Source organism: Octopus sinensis, linkage group LG13 (genome assembly GCF_006345805.1).
Source record: "Octopus sinensis linkage group LG13, ASM634580v1, whole genome shotgun sequence".
Classification (NCBI taxonomy): Eukaryota; Metazoa; Mollusca; class Cephalopoda; order Octopoda; family Octopodidae; genus Octopus; species Octopus sinensis.
The window spans coordinates 54,949,777-54,974,382 of NC_043009.1; the positions used below are offsets into that span (position 1 = coordinate 54,949,777).

General features: G+C 37.7%; 1 protein-coding gene across 4 annotated transcripts in view; it reads right to left on the bottom strand.

The window, feature by feature from the left end:
- Positions 1-24,606, bottom strand: part of LOC115218551 (myotubularin-related protein 6) — a 244,786-nt gene that overhangs the window by 140,178 nt on the left and 80,002 nt on the right. Inside the window, exon 1 of one of the 4 annotated variants that reach the window (XM_029788433.2) lies at positions 20,817-21,005. The exons of the other annotated variants lie outside the window; for them this stretch is intronic. Within the exon in view, the coding sequence (XP_029644293.1) occupies positions 20,817-20,843 (27 nt within the window). The 5' untranslated portion in view covers positions 20,844-21,005. Of the gene's footprint in view, positions 1-20,816; positions 21,006-24,606 lie in introns of those variants that run through there. 4 annotated transcript variants of the gene reach the window in all.

The following is a 24,606-nucleotide window of genomic DNA, read 5'->3' on the forward strand; positions in this document are numbered from 1 at the left end:
TCTTTCCTTTGATATTTTAATGATATGATTGCAGTACCAGATATGTGATCATGGATATTATCCAACCATTGTATTCTTATATATATATACAAGACAGGCTTCCGCACAGTATTCATCTACTAAATTCATTTACAAGCATTGATCATCCAAAGGCTATAATAGAAAACACTTGCTGAAGGAGCCACACAGTAGGATTGAACCTGAAACCAGGCAGGTGCAAAGCAAGCTTCTTAACTTCACTGCCCTGTCTGTATATAGTTATTTGATTCAAACCTCAGAATATTTCTGTTGCTGTTCACATACCCAAAGATATAAAAGCCAAAATCAACTGTAGTGCAATTCTTTGAACTTAGTAATGGAAGGAAGTGAACTCAACAATTAACTGTTCAGTGCAGTGTTTTACAATATCGACCACCATACATCCTTCATTCTAAACTACCTCATTACAAATACTTAAGCTGCCACCTCCTGACACAACATTAGACATAAAATATCAAGCAGATGGTAACAGCTGGAGATATTATATGGACATCAAACCAGGAGAAACATATTGATAAACTTTTTAAGTCATCATTATTTTCATTTTTAACTATGTCTAGAAAGAATTACATCTCTCTATTTTGGTGTAGGTGGCATAATGCTGCAACCAGATATTTCAACAGCTGTTTGGTTTGGAAAAGGCTTTTTGAAGATGGATGCAGTTTTGCTTTCTTCTCTTTTTAACAATGTAAGGTCATGCATTAATGAGAAAGGAGATGAGTTACCAATGAGAACATAAAAAAAGAAAGGAGAGCGAGGCATGGAGAGTAGATGTTTTGGTGCCAGATTTGCATCAATGACTTGACACTGACTTATTTGACACCAGACATTTTAATGCATTTCTTTTTCTTTTCTCCGCACCCTCCCTCTCCCCCTCTCTCTCTCTCTCTCTCTCTCTTTCACTCTCTGTTTATATGTGTAAGTACATTTCTCTTTTCGTATCTGAAGAGGAGGGAAATGTTTATGCAATTTTTTTTTGTGAGTTCAACTAATAAATTGCAATGTCTCACTCCTTCTGTTTATGGGTATGAGCATCTAGTTTTGTTTGTGTGTGTGTGTGTGTTTGCCTCCAGTGCCAAAAAGCTTGACTAAAGGCAGTGCTCCAGCATGGCTGCAGTCAAATGACTGAAACAAGTAAAAGAATAAAAGAATGTGTGTGTGTGTATGTGCATGTGTGTGTGTCTGTGTCTCTGTTTGACCCCACCATCACCGTTTGACAATTGGTGTTGGTGTGTTTACGTCCCCGTAACTTAGTGGTTCAGCAAAAGAGACCAATAGTATAAGTACTAGGCTTACAAAAAGAAATTAGGTACTGGGTTAGATTTCCTTGACTAAAACCCTTTGAGGCAGGTACTCCAGCATGGCCACTGTCAACTGACTGAAACAAGAAAAAGAATTAAAGCAAAAGGATACATGATGGGCTTCTTTCAGTTTCCATCTATCAAATCCACTCACAAGGCTTTGGTCAGCCTAGGGCTATATTAGAAGATATTTGCCTCAGGTCTCACAGTAGGATTGAACCCAAAACCATGTGGTTGGGAAGCAAACTTCTTACCCTGCAGCCACACCTGCACAATCATCTCATCAATATTTTCATAAAGCATCTGAAAGACTGTGATCTCTCAGGAAGCACATGAAAGCGGCTGACACTCATACTAAGACCTCATCGCCTCTATTCTGCTATAGGCAGTACTTAGTCTTTGGTAGATTACACGTTTAGAAATGGATATTTCCTTTGACAACTCTCAGCTCTAAATGAATAAGAGGTCACTACTGTTTTGTACAAATAATGAAATCATTAAAAATGAAAGAACCGTGGAAATTGACACTTAAGTGTTAAAGTGTTTGTTTTAACAAATCTGAAGCAAAGCTATGATCAAAGATATTCCAGCAGAACTATGATCAAAGACATTTGTATTAACCACTTTCAATCCATTACTGACTATAGTATTGTGCAAGAATGATTTCTAACACAGAAACTAAAGATAGATATTTTTACAAAATGAGTATGATTGATTAGATCAATTCCAGTACTTGTCAAATACTTATTTTATTGACTTTCAGGAGAAAAAATTGAAAGGCAAAATCATCTTGGTAGGATCTGAACTCAAAATGTAGCACTTTGGAGAGTGTTTTCTCCTATAGCCTTGCATTGACTCATGTCTTGAGTGTGGAATAAAGTAAACAGACACACTGCAGAAGCTTGTCTCAAGTGTGAATGTGTGTGCCTATGTACGTGTAAGTGTTTGTATGTGTATGTGTGTGCATGTGAGCAAGTGTGTCTTGGTGTGAAATTATTCAAATTGCATCCTTTTAAATCAAAAAGTAAATTAACCATTTTTATTAAATAAGTTTCAGACTGAAATAAGTACTGTTGCTGATGTTATCAGCTTAGACTTATAAAGGCAGTGCTCCAGTATGGCCATAGTGCAATGACTGAAAACTGAGAACTACTCACAGCAAATCTCAAGTTTTTGGCTCAAGTATTTCAGGAACTTAACTCATTCATAAACATCATAGATAGTTGCTAACACTTATATAATGACTCCATATAAATATTTTAACTCAAATTCCTCTTGTCAATGAATTAATAATTTATCAAGTCATTGATCTTAGCTTTATGATCACACACACACACATAGAATTGCAACTACATGTAACTATTACAGATGAATATCCAAGTCAGCTGACTGCATCCTTTCATATTACCACACATATAGCATTACTGCAAAATAAATAAATAAATAGGTTGACTCAACTCTAAAGGAATTTGAGCTAAGAGTTGTGACCTGCCAAATATTTGGTACAACATTTTATATAATATTTTGTTGTATCTCAGGAGGGTTTCAATGCCAATAATAAGCAGAAGCACTGGTTCTAGTTTACTTCTTTGTTATTTAGTTTTCAACTTGTTAAACAAACCTGAAGCAGACCTAGAGTAGAGAGGGCAGATCGCTGAGGTCATAAATGGCAACAAAAGGACTTTGAGAAAATGAACTGATTGATTAACCAAGTGATTAATCAAACAATTTAATAGTCATTTAATTAAAGAGTTAACCATAGGTGTAGGAGTGGCTGTGTGGTAAGTAGCTTGCTTACGAACCACATGGTTCCGGGTTCTGTCCCACTGCATGGCACCTTGGGCAAGTGTCTTCTACTATAGCCTTGAGCTAACCAAAGCCTTGTGAGTGGATTTGGTCGACGGAAACTGAAAGAAGCCCATCGTATATATCTATATATATATATGTGTGTGTGTGTGTGTGTGCGTTTCTGTGTCTGTGTTTGTCCCCCCAACATCGCTTGACAACCGATGCTGGTGCGTTTACGTCTCCCATAACTTAGCGGTTCGGCAAAAGAGACTGATAGAATAAGCACCAGGCTTACAAAGAAAGAATAAGTCCTGGGGTCAATTTGCTCAGCTAAAGGCAGTGCTCCAGCATGGGCACAGTCAAATGACCGAAACAAGTAAAAGAGTAATTAACAAATAAATAATAATAAAGTGAAAGAGAATCGGTGATACAACACACTCGTTAACATCAAGAATCTTGATTTCAGCACAAGAATAATTTGTCCCCAAAGATATTACAGTGCTATTGTTGGCATTAACGTTATTGATTTGAAATGACACAGACTGAACTCATAACAGTATCAAATTATATGCGATAAAAATGTAGCTTGTCAAACAAATAATCGTCTGAAACAAATCACTTTCAGTGATAACATATGCACAAGAAAACAGATTTTTGAGACAGGAAGCACAATAAAACCAGAAGCATGTGAGAGAGAGAGAGAGAGGGGGGATGAAAGAAAGGGGGTGGATAAGAGGAGGTCTTGGAATATAATTCTAAAAAAAAGAACGCTTTGAGAATATAAAATATCTGTAATTAAGTCACTTTCAGTAAGATAATTGAAATTGGATTGGACAGAGAGAAGGGGAGAGAGAGAGAAGAGGGAGAGGGAGAGAGAGAGGGAGGGAGAGAGAAGGAGGGAGAGAGAAAGAGAGAGAGAGGAGGAAGAGAGAAAGAGAGAGAGAGAGAAGGGGAGAGAGAGGGAAGTAGGAGAGAGAGAAGGGGAGAGAGAGGGAAGTAGGAGAGAGAGAAGGGGAGAGAGAGGGAAGTAGGAGAGAGAGAGGGGTAGGTAGGAGAGAGAGAGGGGGAAGTAAGCGAGAGAGGGATGGAGGAGTGAGAGAGAGGAGGGAGAGGGAGAAAGAGGGGAGGGAGGGAGGGAGTAGGAGAGAGAGAGGGAAGTAGGAGAGAGAGGGGGAAGTAAGCAAGAGAGAGAGATAGGGATGTAGGAGAGGGAGGGGGGAGGAGAGAGACTGGTAATACTGAACATTTAAGTGGGTTAGAGTCAAACAAATATGGATTCCAAGATAATTTCTACAGATTTATCTCCAGAGAAAAAGTATCTTTGACCTCTTTTAGGTTCAAATAATTAAACTGAAACTTCGAAAATGAATGTGTATATATGCATTTCTCTCTCCCTCTCTCTCTCTCCCACGCATTCATATATTCTTGTGTTCTGCTAGCAAAAACATTGACATGGGTTGTAATTTTTTTTTTCGTTAATTGACTGAATTGTCAAAGTCTTTTGCTGCTACACGTCTGCAGTCCTTCTAATGAGTTCTTTGAGACTGTTTTCAGTGACTGGCGGAAGCACTCCGTCGGTTACGACGATGAGGGTTCCGGTTGATCCGAATCAACGGAACAGCCTGCTCGTGAAATTAACGTGTAAGTGGCTGAGCACTCCACAGACACGTGCACCCTTAACGTAGTTCTCGGGGATATTCAGCGTGACACAGAGAGTGACAAGGCCGGCCCCTTGAAATACAGGTACAACAGAAACAGGAAGTAAGAGTGAGAGAAAGTTGTGGTGAAAGAGTACAGCAGGGATCACCACCATCCCCTGCCGGAGCCTCGTGGAACTTTTTAGGTGTTTTCGCTCAATAAACACTCACAACGCCCGGTCTGGGAATCGAAACCACGATCCTATGACCGCGAGTCCGCTGCCCTAACCACTGGGCCATTGCGCCTCCTCAGTGACTGGTATATGTTCCCTGACTGGTAGCCTTGCTGATGATGTTGTTCTTGTTGTTAAGCAACAAGCCGGGTAAGGGTGATTAGGTGATGGTCTAGGGCTTAGGGGCGGGAGACCCCAGACCATGGAAAAAGAAAAAAAAACTTTGGTCATCTTGTTGTAGTCGAGGGCTCTTCATTGACGCCTGACACTACGGGAAGGTGGCCCTCGAAGTCGCTGGAAATGGACATCTCCAGGTTCAAATTATTGAACAGCTGGTGATGATGTTGAATCCGTATGTGCATACATCTTTGTATGTGCATGTGAGCATATGGGTGAAGTCCCTCCTCCCCTAATTCAATCAGTGATTTCTGATTTAGACACAAGACCAACAATCTTGAAGTGGGGCAGTTAACCGATTATAGGTGATGTCCCTCCTCTCCTAATTCAATCACTGATTTCTGATTTAGACATGAGACCAACAATTTTGAAGTGGGGGCAGTTAACCGATTATATCAATACCAGTAATTTCCCTGATACTTTATTTTATTGACCCTGGAGAGATGAAAGGCAAAGTTGACCTTGGTGGGATTTGAACTCACAGTCTGTGTGTTTGTGTGGGTGTGCTTGTAATTTGGATGGTGCAGCATCACTTCAGTTGTAATTACACATACAGACTTACATACATACACATCACATATGAACAAACTTACACGTGCACATCAACACAGAAATTACTATTGTCACCACAAATATATAAGTACCATCACCCAAAGAATAACAGAGAACATACTGCTGTAGTCAAAGAATGTGGCAATTCAATAAAATCATAGAGTGAACTACAATCATGCATGTATTTTATTGACAGAATGACCCACCCAAAATATGACAATACCTGTTTTGACTCTCAGTTCCACATCAAGAATCATGTGGAACAAACACACAAAAAATAACCCTACCTGTCTGTCTGTGTGCTGTATGCTAATATATACACATGCAGACAACTATGTAGTTAAGAAGTTCCTTTTTCAACTATATGGTTTCATGTTGAACCCCACCACTGCGAAAGTCCTCGCATAACCAGAAACTTGCTAGTGTATTTTATGAATGGAAACTGAAAGCATTGTATAAGAAATGTGTGTGTTTATATTTGCACTTCTCTAAAAGTTACTCAGCAACAGACAGTGATGTTGGAGTATGTAAAAAGGGTCTTGACTCCTATCATAGAGAGCATTAAGTCGGAACAAACATTGACCTCAACTATGGCGATCTAGTCAACCCATGCATGGAAATATAAACTTAAATTGATGATGATGATCACCATCATGTCTATATTTTGAAAAGCAAATGAGATAAAGAGTACTCAATACAAGTGGTAGAGTATATTGATTAAAATAAAGTAAATGTCTCAGTCAATAGTTACTTGAAGTTTCCCACAAATTTTCTCAATTGCCACGAGTGAAAGTTTGAGTAGCTATAGAATAAATCATTGATTTTACATATCAATACAACTATATGTATTTGTTCATAATACATGCACACACATACATAAAACACACACACAGTATTGGTGATTGGTGCTATAGTTTTTTTTTTAAACAAAATATGCTACAAAACTAATACATGAAATAAAATATACTTGAGCAGAATTTTAGTCAATGAGAAACTGACTAACTGCAATGTGTTACAAATATTTATAGTTATGCTTTCAATTCACTCATATGCTAAGTAAGGAGGCGCAATGGCCCAGTGGTTAGGGCAGCGGACTCGCGGTCGTAGGATCGCGGTTTCGATTCCCAGACCGGGCGTTGTGAGTGTTTATTGAGCAAAAACACCTAAAAGCTCCACGAGGCTCCGGCAGGGATGGTGGTGATCCCTTCTGTACTCTTTCACCACAACTTTCTCTCACTCTTACTTCCTGTTTCTGTTGTACCTGTATTTCAAAGGGCCGGCCTTGTCACTCTCTGTGTCACGCTGAATATCCCCGTAAACTACGTTAAGGGTACACGTGTCTGTGGAGTGCCGAGCCACTTACACGTTAATTTCACGAGCAGGCTGTTCCGTTGATCGGATCAACCGGAACCCTCGTCGTCATAACCGACGGAGTGCTTTCATGCTAAGTAAGATCAAAAACAGATAGACTATAAATGTGTGTATGCATATGTGAGTACACTTCGTAAAGTAGGTGGCATCAGGAAGGTCATCTAGCCATAGAGACCATACCAAAGCAGACAGTAGTGCTTAGTATAGTCTTCTGACTTGCCAACCCTTGTCAAGTCATCCAAGCCATGCCAGCATGGAAATGGATATTAAATATATAAGTTGATTAGACTTGTTTTCACTTTAAAATCCACCTGGAGTGCAATGCAATTCGATGCAGAGGTAACGTAAAACATTGTAGAACATATTCCATGTTAAAGACTTTTGGACGAGCTTGGAGTCATTTTACTAAACAAACACTAAACACAGCACCAGTAATAAGAAAATAGACTTATGAATCTTTATTGAAGAAGTGGTATCTTATCCACGGTAACTTCCTCTATAGACAGAATACCAAAACTCAAAGACAGAAAACATTAGAAAACTGCTCTCATTTATCATTAAACCACGATAAACCCTTTAGCATTCAGATTAATCTGTCAAATGTAATGCTTATTTATTCACATTGTTTTGAATTACTCATGCATTATCTTGCAGCTTTGGGTTTTCGATGTGACTGTTTATTTTTAAATGGAAGTGGCTGGTTTAAATGCTAAATGGTTAACAGACATTTTCTTCTTACCTCACCAACTGTATTAGAGACTTACAAACAGCTTATTTGTGCAAGTGCTGCCAATCAAAAGATTCAAAAGGTTTCAGGGATCATCAGGAGAGAATGTGCACTATTTCTGGGTCTACCTCTCAGCAGCTTTACACCACACTGGCCCAATGCATTGATGTGAGGCCCATGTAAAAAGCACCATCCGATTGTAGCCGTTGCCAGCCTCGTCTGGCCTCCGTACCGGTGGCACATAAAAAGCACCATCCGATCGTGGCCGTTTGCCAGCCTTGTCTGGCACCTGTGCAGGTGGCACATAAAAAGCACCCACTACAATCTCGGAGTGGTTGGCGTTAGGAAGGGCATCCAGCTGTACAAACACTGCCAGATCCGACTGGGCCTGGCGCAGCCTTCTGGCTTCCCAGACCCCAGTTGAACAGTCCAACCCATGCTAGCATGGACAACGGACGTTAAACAATGATGATGATGAAACCAACAACATTCAATTCTAAGACCTCCATCTCAGAATCAGCAGTACCATTCAAATATTGTAGAGTCCCTTTATCTTATAGATATTCTTGCATACTTTCTCTTCAAAAGATTTGTAATCAGCACAGTGTGTATACATTAAATATATTACATTACACATGCACACACACACACACATAAACACACACACACACATTAGCGTTGAACAAAATATTTGCAACTGAATTTAGTAGAAAACAATTTTTCTAAATCACATCGATAAACAAAACTTCTTTTCTCTTCTATTTTGATAATTTTTCGTTTTCCTCTGCCAGTGTGAAATTTCATCCCTCCCTACTCACATGAGAAAGATATTAATTTCTACACATGAATTACTTCTCTTTTAATATAACCACCGTTCAACCATGAAGAGGGCATAACTTATCAGGTGACAAGGGATAATCACTAGAATCAGTAAGCTTAATCATGGTCTGCTACTTCTGTAGGAATCAAAGCATAAACAGAAATATCAACAGAAAAAAAAGTATATTAAATGTCTAAATGTGTTATTATTGATAATAAGATTATCATTTCTCCAACTATTAATATTATCTTTGGAGATGAAATCAGTTTAATATTTATAGGCATGGCTGTGTTGTTAATAAGCTTGCTTTGCAACTACATGGTTTCAGGTTCAGTCCCACTGTAGAGCAGCTTGGGCAAGTATCTTCTGCTATAGCTCTGGGCTAACTAATGCTTTGTGAGTGAATTTGGTACACGGAAACTGTGTGGAAACCTATGTGTGTGTGTGTGCATGTGTTCCCCACCCTACCACCTTGACAACCTATGTTGGTTTGTTTACATACCCATAACTTAGCAGTTTGACAAGAGAGATTAATAGGTTATTAAGTACCAGACTTTAAGAAAAAACAAGCATTGGGGTTAATTTGTTTGACCAAACCCTTCAAGGCATGCCCCAGCATAGCTGCAGTCCAATGACTGAAACTAGTAAGGGGGCACAAGAAAATATTTCTACAGTTCAACCAGACTGGTCTCTGATTACCTTCCTGTGCATGATGTACACATCCAGGAATTAGTCACCTGTTGACAATCCAAGATCAAAATGATTAAAACTCAGTTTTGATGTAAATATTTAAAATGCTTGTTTTTAAAGCTGAATTTAATGGGATGAAAAATTATAAGTCTTAGAAGACTGTTACTGTTGTTTAGTCATAAGTTAGCCCTTTCTCAGCTCAAGAGACCTATGATGAAAGCCTCAACCCTCCTGCCTTTTTAAGAGTACACAGACCTACATTATTTAACGTGTCCTTTATTTAAGACAGGAGGATGCTTTGACATAAGATGGTTGGACATGGCTGACTGGACACTGATGAACTGGCACAGCCAACTGGACATTCAATCTGTTTTGGTGACAGTACATTTTGGCACCAGAGGCAAACACACAAACACACATGCACAAGCATGCAAAAATATTTTCACACAGACAGAGACAGGGAGAGACATTCAAATGTATTAGATGAACCTGATTAACATAGACTTTCTCTCTCCTCATACACATAAATACACATAAAGAGAAATATGGCTGTGTTGTTGTTAATAAGTTTGCTTTGCAACCAGATTCAGTCCCACATACATACATAAACAGACAGACAGACAGACAAAGACAGAGAGAGAGACAGACAGAGAAGGACAGAGAGAGAGAGGGAGATATTAAAATGTCTGCTGTCAAATAAGTTAGTGTAGAATCAGCGACACCAAATAGGTGGTGGCACCATATCCGAATGATTTGATGGAAATTCAGCAGCTATTTCTAGTAGGCCGAATGACGGTGTAGAGGCTCCATTGCTGGTTTATAATTTTAAAAGATGCATATGTCAATGCGTCTTAAGACGGTGGAGAAATTAATGGCAGCAGACTGAAAGGACGCACAATATAATAATTGTGATTACATGACTTGAGTTTCTTAACCAATGCATATTTCCATTATTACTTCAACTTTACAACCACTTCAGCAACGAAATTTCACAAGTTTGATATTCCTTCCAGCAATATCTCTTTTTACATAGTTTAATGGAATTTTGTCTTCAATAATATTTTTTTTTCTTTTTAAAGAGAATTTCTTTAAAAAAAAAAAAAAAAAAATTCACACTGGATGAATAATAATTATCATTGCCTTGTCTGGTCTTATGCAAAATTATATAAATTTGAGACTTGTGGCATTTATTATAATAGTAGGTGTGTCAGAATACATGATTAAAGCAAAAAGCTTTAAAAGTGGTTACATCAGCCATTTTTTTTCAAAGTGAAGGGCAGGAGGAGGGGGAGAAAGAGGAAGGTGGGATGAGAAGGGGGAGAGAAAGAGGATGAAGAATGATTCTTAAAAAAATTGAATATTCAATTTAAATGTCTTTTAAATTTAAGTACCAAGTACTATGAGTGGGTTGTTACAAATTATTGATCAAGTCAAGTTAATTATTTACAATCAATTGCACCAAGTTTACTCGGCAAAATATAATAAAGATATTTTTTTGTTTTTGCTTCTTTTTTTTTTGTCCCCCCCCCCCACTCAAAACTAGGCATTGCGTATGTGTTAAGTGAAACAAGTATAAATGACTGATTTGCTCCCAAATGTATTACAAGTACTTATTTCACTGACCCTAGAGGAATGAAATGCAAAACCTGACCTCAGTGCATTAGAAGCATTAACTAGGAGAGGGAATGAAATACAAAAACTATGTTCAACATGATCGCTTGACAAAACAAAAATAATCAAAATAAGTAATGCAAAGTATGTAAGTGCATTTGCTACTGTACTTTACTCCAGCTAAAACAAAAACATAACAGTTTCTTTGGTAAGAAGATTGCTTCCCAACCACATGGTTCTAGGTTCAGTCCTAATGCATGGCACCTTGGGCAAGTGTTTCCTATTGTAGCCTCAGACCAACCAAAGCCTTGTGAGTGGATTGGGTAGACAGAAACTGAAAGAAGTCTGTCGTGTGTGTATGTATATATATATATGTAAAAAGCACCCACTACACTCACGGAGTGGTTGGCGTTAGGAAGGGCATCCAGCTGTAGAAACATTGCCAGATTAGACTGGAGCCTGGTGCAGCCTTCTGGCTTCCCAGAACCCCGGTCGAACCGTCCAACCCATGCTAGCATGGAGAACGGACGTTAAACGATGATGATGATATATATATATATATATATATATATACATCTATGTGTGTGTCTTTGTATTTGTTTGTCCCTCACCAACCCTTGACAACCAGTGTTGGTGTGTTCATATCTCTGTAACTTAGCAGTTCAGCAAAAGAGACCAATAGGCTTAAAAGATAAATTCTGGGGTCGGTACATTCAACTAAAAATTCTTCAAGGTGGTGCCATAGCATGGCCACAGTCTAATAACTGAAACAAGTAAAATATAGATGATAAAAAAGAGAATTATTAAAGGAAACTATTAGTGGCACAATCTATTGTCAATGATTTCATTAATTATTTCACATTAGAATATACCTATATAATGATAGTAATTAATAATTAGTTACAACTGTATAATATCCACAACTTGCAAGCTTGGCTTTGTGATTAAGAGGGTCGCTTCTCATCCACATGGTTTCAAGATTAGTTGCATTGCACAGCACCTTTGTCAAATGTCTTCTATTATGGGCCCCAAGTCAACTTGTGCCTAGTGAGTGAATCTGGAAGATAGAAACTGTATAAAGCCAGTTGTGTGTGTGTTTGTGTGTACTTATGCAGGAACATGGGGCTTAGTGAATGTTCTTTTCTTCAAACAATGTCACCATCCATGAATGGTGAATTACAAATGTTGAAGTTTCTTAATTCCTTGTCAAGAAATCATTTGATAGCTCTGCACTTTTGAAGATGTGTGGTATAAAATTCCCACTCTATTATTTGAAAAACAAGTAAGGGTTAGTGACAGGAAGATGCATCCAGGCGTAAGACAAAGCTTCACAAATAGGAAACTGAATTTTAGGCTTTAATGTGTACAAATAAACCAAAATCATCCATTGATAGACATTTTGAGGTTTCTGGCTAAGTTATGCTAAAGCAGCTTTCCTAAAGACATACATGTCTGGGCAAAGAGTAAAGGCCCTCTTTGGTCATGACTGACCATGGGATCATACCTAGAAAGTTACCCTCCTAGGCACAAGTCTGGGTACAGTTGTTTATGGAAGACCAGCAGTCACCAATGTGCACTAGCCTCCGCTCTCCATGCCACTGATGTTATACAAGGGAAAGACAAAGGCCAATACAGCATGGCACCAGTGATGTTGCAACTCATTTCTACAAATGAGTGAATTGGAACAATGTGAAATGAAGTGTCTGGCTCAAGTGTCGGGAGGGAAGGTTGGTATGCATGGGTGACTGCTGGTCTTCCATAAACAGCCTTGCCCATGCTTGTAATTCAGAGGGTAATTTTCTAGGTGCAACCCCATGGTCATTCATGACTGAAGAGGGTCATTATACATACATGTCTACACAGCATAATAACAATAGTAACTGTTTATAATTTAAACACAAGACCAGCAATTTGGAGTGGGTTAATTAAATCAATTGACTCCAAAACTTGATTTGTACTTTATTTTACTAATCCCGAAAGGACGAAAGGCGAAGTTGATTTCAACAGGATTTGAACTCACATAACTTAAACAGTCAAAATGAATACCATAAAACATTCATTTTACGACATTCAAACCCTTCTATCCAAGGCCAGCAATTTTAGGGAGACAGGGATTAGTCATTTAAAGTTACTTCAAGATTTAACTGCTACTGTTTTATCAACCCTGAAGGGATGAATGGCAAAGTTGACCTCAGAGGATTTGAACTCAGAACATTTAGAGCTGGAACAAATATTGCAAAGTAATTTGACTGATGATCTAATAATTCCACCAGTTCATTGCACTAAAGAATAATTATGAAGATCATGATGATGATAACGACAGTAGTCATGACGGAGGTGGTGGTGGTGGCAGTGGTGATGATGATGGTGGCGGTGGTGATGATTTCTATATTTTTTTACATGGTTTCTTTATTTTAAAAATGACAATAATTTCAAAATAATAATGATAATAATAATGAAAATAATGTTAGCTAGTCTAATTAATGAAAAGTAATTAATAAAAACAAACAAAGAAAATTATTTACATTTTCTCGTTACTAAGTTCTGAAACCATATCCAAACAATTTTAATTAAGTTATTCTGTCTTCTGAAAAACAATTCTTTTTTTTTAAATTGTGTTTAAAAATGTCATTGTAAATAATGAACATTTATAATTAAATTTTATGCTCTCTCTCTCTCTCTCTCTCTCTCTCTCTCTCTCTCTCTCTCTCTCTCTCTCTCTCGTCTTCCTTTGTCTCTTTCGGATATGTAAACTATGATGATATTGTAAAGAATATATAAATTGAAATAGATATCTTTAAAAAAGAAATAAAAAAAAAAAGCATTACCACAAAAAGACATGAAATCATCATCATCATTCCAATCATCAGCATCGTCACCCTCATTATCATCATTACCATTGCCATCATCACTGCCATTGTCATTCTAATCACCATCATCAATACCATCGTCGTCATCATTATCATCTTCATCAACCCCTTCCTCCTCTTCATTATCATCACCGTTGTCATCATTATTGTTATCATCATCCACTTCATCGTCATCGTCACAATCAGTAGTAGTAGTAGTAGTAGTAATCGCAATAGTATTAGAGATGGCAAAATTGCCAGAGTGATAGTAACTGTTTTACAGTTTTTAGTTGTGTCTCTTAACATAAATGGGTTCAAATCTCACTGGAGTTGATTCTTCCTTTCATTTTTCTAAGGTAAATACAACAAGTACCAGCCATATACATGGGAACAATTGAAATTGATTGTTGTTGCTTCTGAGTTGTGCTAGCTTGCTTTTCTGATGAGCAAAATGGACACAACTTGATAAATGATCATCGAAATGGCACAGGAAATATTCTCCCATGAATAGGCATATTTCCAAGGAACACTGGAATCAAGGGATGTCACTTATATGATGGTGATGCTCATCTATAGGTGGCGAGCTGGTAGAAACGTTAGCGCGCCAGGCGAAATGCTTAGTGGTATTTCGTCTGCCGTTACGTTCTGAGTTCAAATTCCGCCAAGGTCGACTTTGCCTTTCATCCTTTCGGGGTCAATTAAATAAGTACCAGTTACACACTGGGGTCAATGTAATTGACTTAATCCGTGTGTCTGTCCTTGTTTGTTCCCTCTGTGTTTAGCCCCTTGTGGGTAGTAAAGAAATAGGTGATGCTCATCTATAGCTATCCTGTGACATCAAGATAAGAGGAAACACACACACGCATACATATATGACAGGGTTCTTTTGGTTTCTGCTTTCCAAATCCATCCATAAGGCTTTTGTGGTTCAGGGTTATAACAGAAGACAATTGCCCAAAGTGCTATGCAGTGGGACTGCAAATAAACTACACTGTCAAGAAAAAAATTTCTTAACTGTACTGCCATACATGTTCTTACATTAGAAATCTGGCAGAAAATAGGTGGTCAATTTAGCAGGGAATGAAAGTACCTTACAGTATTTAGATGTCTCTTCAAATTTTGGGGTTCAAAACCTGCAAAGATTGGACATAATTTCTTCTTTCAAGAGAGTTTGATAGCGTAAGTGCCAATCAAATATTTGCATAAATTTTATTGTTTGTTCCATCCTTCCAAACATATGACATTTTGCAAAAGGTTATCAGAAAACAACAACACCTGCTGCTGCCACCAACACCACCAGGACATCTCTTGAGGACTCCCACCAGAAATGTTAACCACGATTACTCCACACAACACACCTACATATTCCTCTTCGGCACATACTTCCTAATGAATTTGTGCCTACATAAGCAATAGTCACTCTACCAGGTCTAGTGAGTCTAAGCTAAAAGACTAAAGAAAAGCTTGGAAGAAAGAGAAGACAGGTGTCAAAAACATGACAGACAAAGCTCACTTGTCAATGAAACTACATAAGACATTTTTAGAAATTTTTTTGTTAACCACTGAAAGTATATCTACATTGTTAAATTCTAATAAATAGGATTATTGGATAAAAAAAAAATTAAAATAAGATTAAACTATTCTTTTAGAATTTACTTAGTTCTTTAGCATTTAAACGTGCCATATCTGGCAAAAATAGTCTACCTGTTTTATGTTCAGACTGTCTAGACCTGGCCTTTCACACTTACCCAACAATGTCATTGCAAAAATAAACAACTGCATCATTGAAATCTTGAATCTATGAGATAAAGCATGATTAATTCAAAACCATGTGAATATCGTTGCCAGTGCCACTGAACTGGCTCCTGTGCTGGTAGCATGTAAAAAAACACCATTTGAGCATGGCTGTTGCCAGTACCGCTTGACTGGCACGTAAAAGCACCCACTACACTCTCTGAGTGCTTGGCGTTAGGAAGGGCATCCTGCTGTAGAAACTCTGCCAGATCAAGATTGAAGCCTGGTGTAGCCATCTGGTTCGCCAATCCTCAGTCAAACTGTCCAACCCATGCTAACATGGAAAGTGGACATTAAACGATGATGATGATGATGATGATGAATATTTGACAGAATAATCTGAATGCTAATGTGTTAGCCTTCACCTAATTCTCTTGTAAATACCCAAACACACTCATACCTAGACACACACATACATACACACAAAGATACCAAGTATAAGAACTACTACTCCTCAGTAACTGTAAATTCCTATCATTGCCTTTATCTATTTATATTTTTATTTATTTTGCTGGGAACAAAGTCAACAAATTAAACTAGCCAAGACTGAATAAAACAATCTGGAATGACCAAGAATTAGACTGATCCAAAAAGGCATCAATATCGACAATAACAAGAACAGCAGCAACAATAATTGCAGGTAACTCAGAGATTTAAACATAGTATAAATGCATCTCTCTCCCTCTCACACACACACTCCAGTTATAGTAACTTGTTTAACATTTGAGATAACATACACTTAATTACATCAGTCTATCTATCAAACTATCTGTCAATCCATCAATATATCCATCTGTCATTTTATCTGTCTCTCAATCTATATCACTATCAGCTCTGTTGAGCAGTCTATCTGTATATTTGTCAGTCTGTCTATCAGTTTACTCATCCATTTCTCTAGCTATAGATATTTATTATTTCATTATTATTATTATTATTATTATTATTATTATTAAGGCAATGAATTGGCAGACAAAATGTTTAGCAGCATTTCATCGGCCTTTACATTCTGATTTCAAATTCTACCAAGGTTGACTTTGCCTTTCATCCTCCCAGGGACTTTCATTGACTGGGGTCGATGTAAGCAACTTACCCTCTCCCCTAAACTTACGTAATTTATGGAGCGTTAGGGTTAATTAAAAAGGGCCTTGATAAGCAGCTCAACAAACTCCCTTGCAGTGTTAATGTGGGAGAACTTCAGAAAATAGTGTTGCTAGGTTCCACACACATTTTATGCCATGTACTCTCCATGAGATGAGGACCTGCTGTGACCCTAGGGTTAAGGGATGACCCCAGTTCAGCAGAAGACAATGGACCATATTTTATTGGAGGAGGAGGAAGAAGAAGAAGAAGAAGAAGAAGAAGGAGGAGAAGGAGGAGGAGGAGAAGAAGATCAACAACAAGGCAGCGAGTTGGCAAAATAGTTAGCATGCCAGACAAAATGCTTAACAGCATTTCTTTTGGCTTTTTGTCCTGAGTTTAAATGTTGTTGAGGTCAACTTTGCCTTTTATCTTTTTTGGGTCACTGAAATAATAAGTACCAATTAAGCACTGAAATCATTGTAAGCAATTAACCCATTCCACTAAAAATTTCAGGCTTTCTACCATTTAAAAAAAATTTTTTAATTTAAAGTTTCAGCTCAGAGCTGCGGCCATGCTGATGCACCGCCGTTTTGCGCTACACTGTTATTACTAGGAGCCTCCTCCAATATGTGGCACTTGATGAAGAATGGAGTTTGATATAGCTACCCTCATTTGCATCTCTTGCCGTGAGGTAGGCTCATCTGGGACTCTCGACAGGAAGAGGTCCAGCTTTGATTTAAAAACCCCTACATCTACTTTATGAAAGTTCCTCAGACTCTTTGGGAGAATATTAAAAAGCTGTGGGCCCTTGAAACCCAGGCTGTTGCAGTAACTGGTCCTTAAGCATGATGGCATTGCTGGGATCTTTGGCACCATGCAGTGTCATCCCATTCTGGCATTGGTGTAGCTTTCAATGCCAAACTTTGGCACAATTCCTTCCAGGATCTTCCAGATATATATTACTGCATACCTCTCCCATTAGTTTGCCAGCTCCATCTGGCACCTGTGCGGGTGGCACGTAAAAAGCACCCACTACACTCAGGGAGTGGTTGGTGTTAGGTAGGGCATCCAGCCGTAGAAACACTGCCAGATCAGACTGGGCCTGATGCAGCCTTCTGGCTTCACAGACCCCAGTTGAACAGTCCAACCCATGCTAGCATGGAAAGCGGACACTAAATGATGATGATGATGAATATTATTATTATTATTGAGCTGGCAAAATTGTTAGCATCCTGGATGAAATGCTTAGTAGTATTTTGCCTGTCTTTATGTTCTGAGTTCAAATTCTGCTAAGGTCGACTTTACCTTTCGTCCTTTCGGGGTTGATAAATTAACTAAGAAAAAAAAAAATTATCATTTTTTTTCTGTTTATGTATATAGACATACATCAATCACCACCTGCTCATGTGTGTCTCAGTATTTGTGTGATTTTGTATAATTATCACTGAAAATTTATTGAAATTACTTGTACATATCACGTGTGCATGTTTTTGTTTTCTTATTGTGTTATATTTAATTGGTTTAATATGGTGGGGTTGCACTCATGATCTTTGCAAGCCTTTCTTGGCTGCTATATCACGTGTGCATGTTTTTGTTTTCTTATTGTGTTATATTTAATTGGTTTAATATGGTGGGGTTGCACTCATGATCTTTGCAAGCCTTTCTTGGCTGCTAACAAACATCAACATGGTTACTGTCCCTCTCGAACAGTTTTAAGTTGATGGCTGCAGGAAAACATGTGTGAAGGAGGACACTGTATGAAACTAAGTTACAGGAGAGTAAGAACAGCATATTGCAATTAGTGTGAGGTATAATGGTAGGGGCAAAATATGTGAAGGCACACTTCGCTAATGTTTGTGTGTTTTGGTCACTGGATTGTTGCCTGGCTGGAGCACTACCTAGAATGGTCTTGGCCAAACAAATTGACACCAATGCATACTTCTTAAGTCTGATATTTATTCAGATAGCCCCTTTTACTGAACCATTAAGTTATAGAGATGTGAACATATACATACATACATACATGTATATATGTGTGTATATATATTCTTTTATTTGTTTCAGTCATTTGACAGGAGCCATGCTGGAGCACCACCTTTAGTGAAACAAATCAACCCCAGGACTTATTCCTTCTAAGCCTATTACTTATTCTATCCTTCTCCTTATTCAGACTGCTAAGTTACAGGGACATAAACACATTGACACCAGTTGCCAAGCGATGGTGGGGGGACAAACACAGACACACAAACATATATTATATATATACATACACAACGGGCTTCTTTCAGTTTCCATCTACCAAATCCACTCACAAGGCTTTGGTCAGCCCGAAGCTATAGTAGAAGACATTTGACCAACGTACCATGCAGTGGGACTGAACCCAGAACCATGTGGTTGGGAAGCAAGCTTCTTACCACATAGCCATGCCTATATATATATATATATATATAATATATATAGGCAGGCAGGCAGATAGATAGACAGACAGACAGATAGATAGATATAGATATATACACACACATACATACATACATACATACTCAATGGGCTTCCACATATTATCCATCAACCAAATTCACTCACAAAGTATTAATTGACCTGAGATTATAGCAGAAGGCATTTGCCCAAAGTGCTGCACGGTAGGACTGAACCCCAAATGACATATTTGCAAAGCAAACTACTTGGCTGTAAGTATGTATTTGTACGTATACTTTAATAAATATTGCACATACATGTTTAAATGATATGAGTAATGGATTGGAGTAATGCATATTTTGTATGCATGAAGTAGGAACTCTACATAAATGTGTATTTCTTTTTATGTATACGCCAAGAGCATATATGTGAGACTATACGTGTTTGTGTGTGTGTGTGTGTGTATGTGTATTATGTGATCATAGTTTTCATACGTAAATGCGTGCTTCAGTGTGCAAGCAAATACCAGTCTATCTTACACGCTCATACAGGCAAGCATGCACGCAGTTGCATTTGCTAACAGCTGTCAAAGCTGAGTCACTCAGTTCCTTCTTTTATACACACACACACACATATATATATATAGCAATATTGATTGCCTTCTTGAGCACAAGACCCTTCTTTTATGCAGAAAGGCAGCAGCATTCTTCCATATAGAAAAGCAGGCAACCACATTAAACTCCACCACACTGCTCACAAGACACAGCAGTTCATACCAAAGCAGAGAGGTTTGTTTATAGTTTGTCAAACACATCAACAAACAGTAGCAGCAATAACAAGACACTGTATCACATTTAGCTAATTAAGCCATGACCGACCACCACCCACTAAATTACCGCTAAGGCTTGTAAATTACTCCTCCAAGACCCTGCTAAGTAATTAAATATTGCACGATAGGAGTGGGGAGAATAGATAGACAGACAGACGGATATACAAGCAGACAGACGGCCAGAGCAATGGATGGATGGATGGATAAATGGACGAATGGAAAATAAGCCAGATAAAGAGACAGAATATAGAGAGACAGACAAAGAGATATAGACAGAGACATAGATGGATGGATAGAGAATGGATGGATGGATGGGCAAACAGATAAACAAATGGATAGAGAGAGAGAGAGAGAGAGAGAGAGTGGAGTAAAAGAAAGACAGACAGACAGAGACATATAGATATATGGATGTAATGATTTATAAAAGAGAAATGAATAAAAACATAGAGAGAGATAGATGGATAGGGTAGAGAGAGAGAGAGAGAGAGAGAGAGAGAGAGAAAGAGAGAGAGAGAGAGAGAGAGAGAGAGAGAGAGAGAGAGAGAGAGAGAGAGAGAGAGATGAGACAGATAGACAGACGGATAGATGGGATGATGAATAGATAGACAGATAAATGAACAGATTGACAGACAGAAAGATGCATGGCTAGAAATCTATTACATACATGGAACCAAGTAACATATGGTAAAAATAGGACAGATTAGTAATAGTGGTCACGATATAATTAAAGAATAACAGCAGGAAAAGAAAAAAAGAAAACAGCAACAACAAAAGATAAAAACAAAACTAATCATATCAGAAGCAGGTAGGCAGCTAGTTAATGGTATTATTAGTACCAACATTTGGAAGCGGATTCTCCCCAAACCCATATCCTTAACAGAGAAATAGTGGCCATTACTTTACCTTTTTCTCCTCGACCTGTAGAAACATTATACAATTGGCAAACGGTGGTCATCGGGGGAATAAAAGCAATCAAATTCCTCTTCTGGTGTGGTCTTAGTGCATGTCTTTGTCCAGTGGAGACGGCAACACTACACCACTAGCTCACACATCCTATCTCCACAAACACAACCTAAACACAAACACAACATGCACAGTCATTTCTGTTAACATGCAATGCAGGGATATCTATTATATAGACACAGCCGTCAGAACAAGGAAATTAATCAGGCTAGCTGTGTATTATTCTTGCTATTTATTTAGATATTTAATTGATTTTGATAATATGTTTGTACTATTTTTTATCATTTTTATTTCTGCTTTTTTTTTTTTTTTTTTCCTCGTCTTCCTTGTTATATTTCAAGAAGTTTGTCATACTTGAAAACTGAGCTGGATTCGAGGATGAAATAAAAGACAAAGATTTCAGAGTAGTTGTGGAAGATTGAAAACGTGATTCTTTTAAAAGAAACGACAACAATAATTGTTCCTAACTTAGGTACAAGGAGAGCAATTTTGAGGGGAGACAAAGTAGTCAATACCATCAACTCCACTCCTTGACTGGTATGTTAGTTTATCAACACTGAAAGGATGACCTCAATGGAATTTAGATTCGGAGTGCAAGGAGTCAGAATAAACACTGCAAGGCACTTTTTTTCTTAATTAATCTCCTAATTGTTTCTTATTAATTGTTTCTATTTTAGGCATAAGGTCAGCAATTTTGAGGGAAGATGGTATTAGTGAATCACACAGACCAGTGGTTCTCAACCATTTTTTGCCTCTGGACCCCCTTTGATTCCTATTTTACTTGAGTGAACCCTCATAGCTATTTGCTGTATATATAAAAAAAAATCTTACTGTATTTTTATAATTAAATATTATAAGGAATTGTATAAAAATTTTTTTTTTAATATTTGCTGTATTGTAGAACTATAACCAATTTATGGCACAAAAATTTTAACAAAATCTTATATGGATCCCCTAAGGGCCATATGGACTCCAGTTGAGGACCAGTGACATAGATCTTAGTATGTACATGACTGGTACTTCGTTCTATCAACACTGAAAGAATGAAAGGCTAAAATAACCTGAGAGAGATTTGAATACAGAATGTAAAGAGCCAGAATTCTACATGGCGGCATTTTTTCCTAACGAATCAACCAAATTATGCCTGTAACTGTTTCTATTTTAGGCAGTAAGCCGGCAATTTTGAGGGGAGTGGGTACAAGTTAATGACCAAAAACCACAAGGCATTTTTCCAATGCTCTAATGATTTTGCCAGAACTCCACTCTTTATGATGTTTACCAATTTGGAATTAGGTAAGTAAGTTTCAAGGAGGGGGGTGTCAGTTGATATCATCAACCCACTGTGCATGACTGGTAATTAATTTTACTGACCTCAAGAGGTGAAGTTGATACCAGTGGGATCTGAACTCAGAATGTAAATACAGCAATAATGATTTCAACTTTTGGCACAGAGCCAGAACTTTTGGGGGGCTATTTGATCACATCAACCCAAGTACTTTACTGGTACTTAATTTATCAAACTCTGAAAGGATGAATGGCAAAGTTGACCTCAGCAGGACTTGAACTCAGAATGTAAAGATGAATGAAATGCCACTAAACATTTTGCCTAGCATGCTAACTATTCTGCTAGCTCACCACTCTGATTGCTACCGTCTAGCACTGAATATGAAGCTAAGTTGAGAGCTGCAGCCAGTGGGGTGACTGGTGGCGCTCTGGTAACAGCAGTCTTGTTTTGTTTTTGTTTTTTTGTTGCTGCCTCCCCTAACTATTTTAGTGCTTCTGAGAAGAAGGATCTCAAATGGCTCAGACAGTCTATCATATAATAACCGAGCTTTCTGCCAATCAACACCAACCTTAACAACTTTCTCTTTGCAATCAAAATAGGACACAGTTCCAGGATTATTCTGTGGTCTCTGGCCCCACCCAATCACAAGTCGTTCTCTGTCATGTCAGTGTTCACCACTTACTTGCTTGCACAGTGTCAGAAATGCAACAAAAAGCCAAAAGGTCAACAATGCTATTAATATTCTTCACCATGATCCTTGTGTTGTATCCTCACAAAAACTAGGGGACCAATTTATTAGCAGGTGTTACATCAGTTTTGTTTTCTTGTCTTCTGCAGTTTTAAAGACCATATGCACACTTCCATTTGTTTGATCATGATCAATAAAGGAAACACAGTTCTATACCTCACTTAAGGCCCTTGGGAATAATTGAAAACTCCCTCTCTTATTTGTTAAGCAGAGGTAAGGCACTTTCTTTCTTTCTTGATTAATCTTGTGTAAATCTCTCAGGCGAGGAAGTACATCCTTTAGTAACATACTGTTGCCAATATATATACTTTTTTTTTTGGCCGGTAGTTGATTAACGGCCAACATTTGATTTTGACCCAGCAAAAGATTTGTCATCAATAATGCTTTTGTTTGTGTCACATAATGTTTCCACTTTTTAAAATTGTGTTGCATTTTTATGTTGGCAAAACTTCTGCCAGTGTAAACTTCTCTCTCTCTCTCTCTCTCTCTCTCTCTCTCTCTCTCTCTCTCTCTCTCTCTCTCTATCTATCTATCTATCTATCTATCTCTGTTTGTTTGTTTGTATCCTGTGTATATTCAATGTTAGTTTCCTTGGTGGTGGGGATTTCCTGCTGCTCAAGAACAACAGAAGGCCATATAGAAATCAGTGTTAACTTGAAATGAAAAATAAAATAGGTTTCAAAAGAAAAAGTAAGTTTTGCTTTTTGCATACCCTCAACTATTGGGATACACATTCATACATTTAAAAAGTCTCTGTGTTTGTAAAATAATTTAATCCTTTTGTTACTAACCCAGCCAAAACCGGCTCTGGCTCTGTGGTAAAATGTCCTGCTTTCATAAGTTTTGAATTAAAATATTCCACCAAGCATGAGTCACAATTTATGTTCCAAACACTAGCTTAATGATAACTAAGTTATTTTACAAAATTCTTTGTTATATTTAAAGTGATTGAAAGAAACACAGAGCATCTCAAAATAAATACAGTAATGAAAGGGTTAAGGAACAACAATTTTCATTCAGGAAAACTTGGTAATAATCTGATTTCTTTAGAGTGATTTGAAGACTTGTCTCTTCACCACCAAAAGACTGGTGGTGGTGGTGGTGGTGATGTCGGTGAATGATGATGATGACAATGATGATAAAGTATTTTAGATCCATACAGTGCAATGAAGAAATAATAAAAATAATTGTTATTAGTTATAAATCAAGCCCAAAGTCACATGTTTTGGAGGACAAGCATATGGTTGATTAAACTGACATCAGAATTACTTTGTTTTATTGGCCTTCGTAGGATGAAAGACATAAATCATCATTGAAAGGATTGGATATTCAACACCTAAGGGACCTAACTAAACAGATGAGACATTTTGCCTGTTGCTCTACCAGTTCTTCTAAATCGCATGATTGAATGAATGGATGAATCAGAAGGTTGTGGAAGGTCTGCAGATACAGAATGATATTCAAAGAATGAGAAATGATTTGGGTAGCATAAAAAAAATAAAATAAAATAAAAAGAAATAAAGAAATAAAGTAATTAATAAGTGGTAATTTGTAACTAGCTTAATAGTAATTAGTTAAAATAGTAAATACTGAATGGAATCATTCATTATGAACAGAGAATGTTGAACAGGAGTGAGTCCATGAACAGAGAATAAAAGGCAGCCAGCAAATAGTTCCATAAACAGCAGGTGATGAAC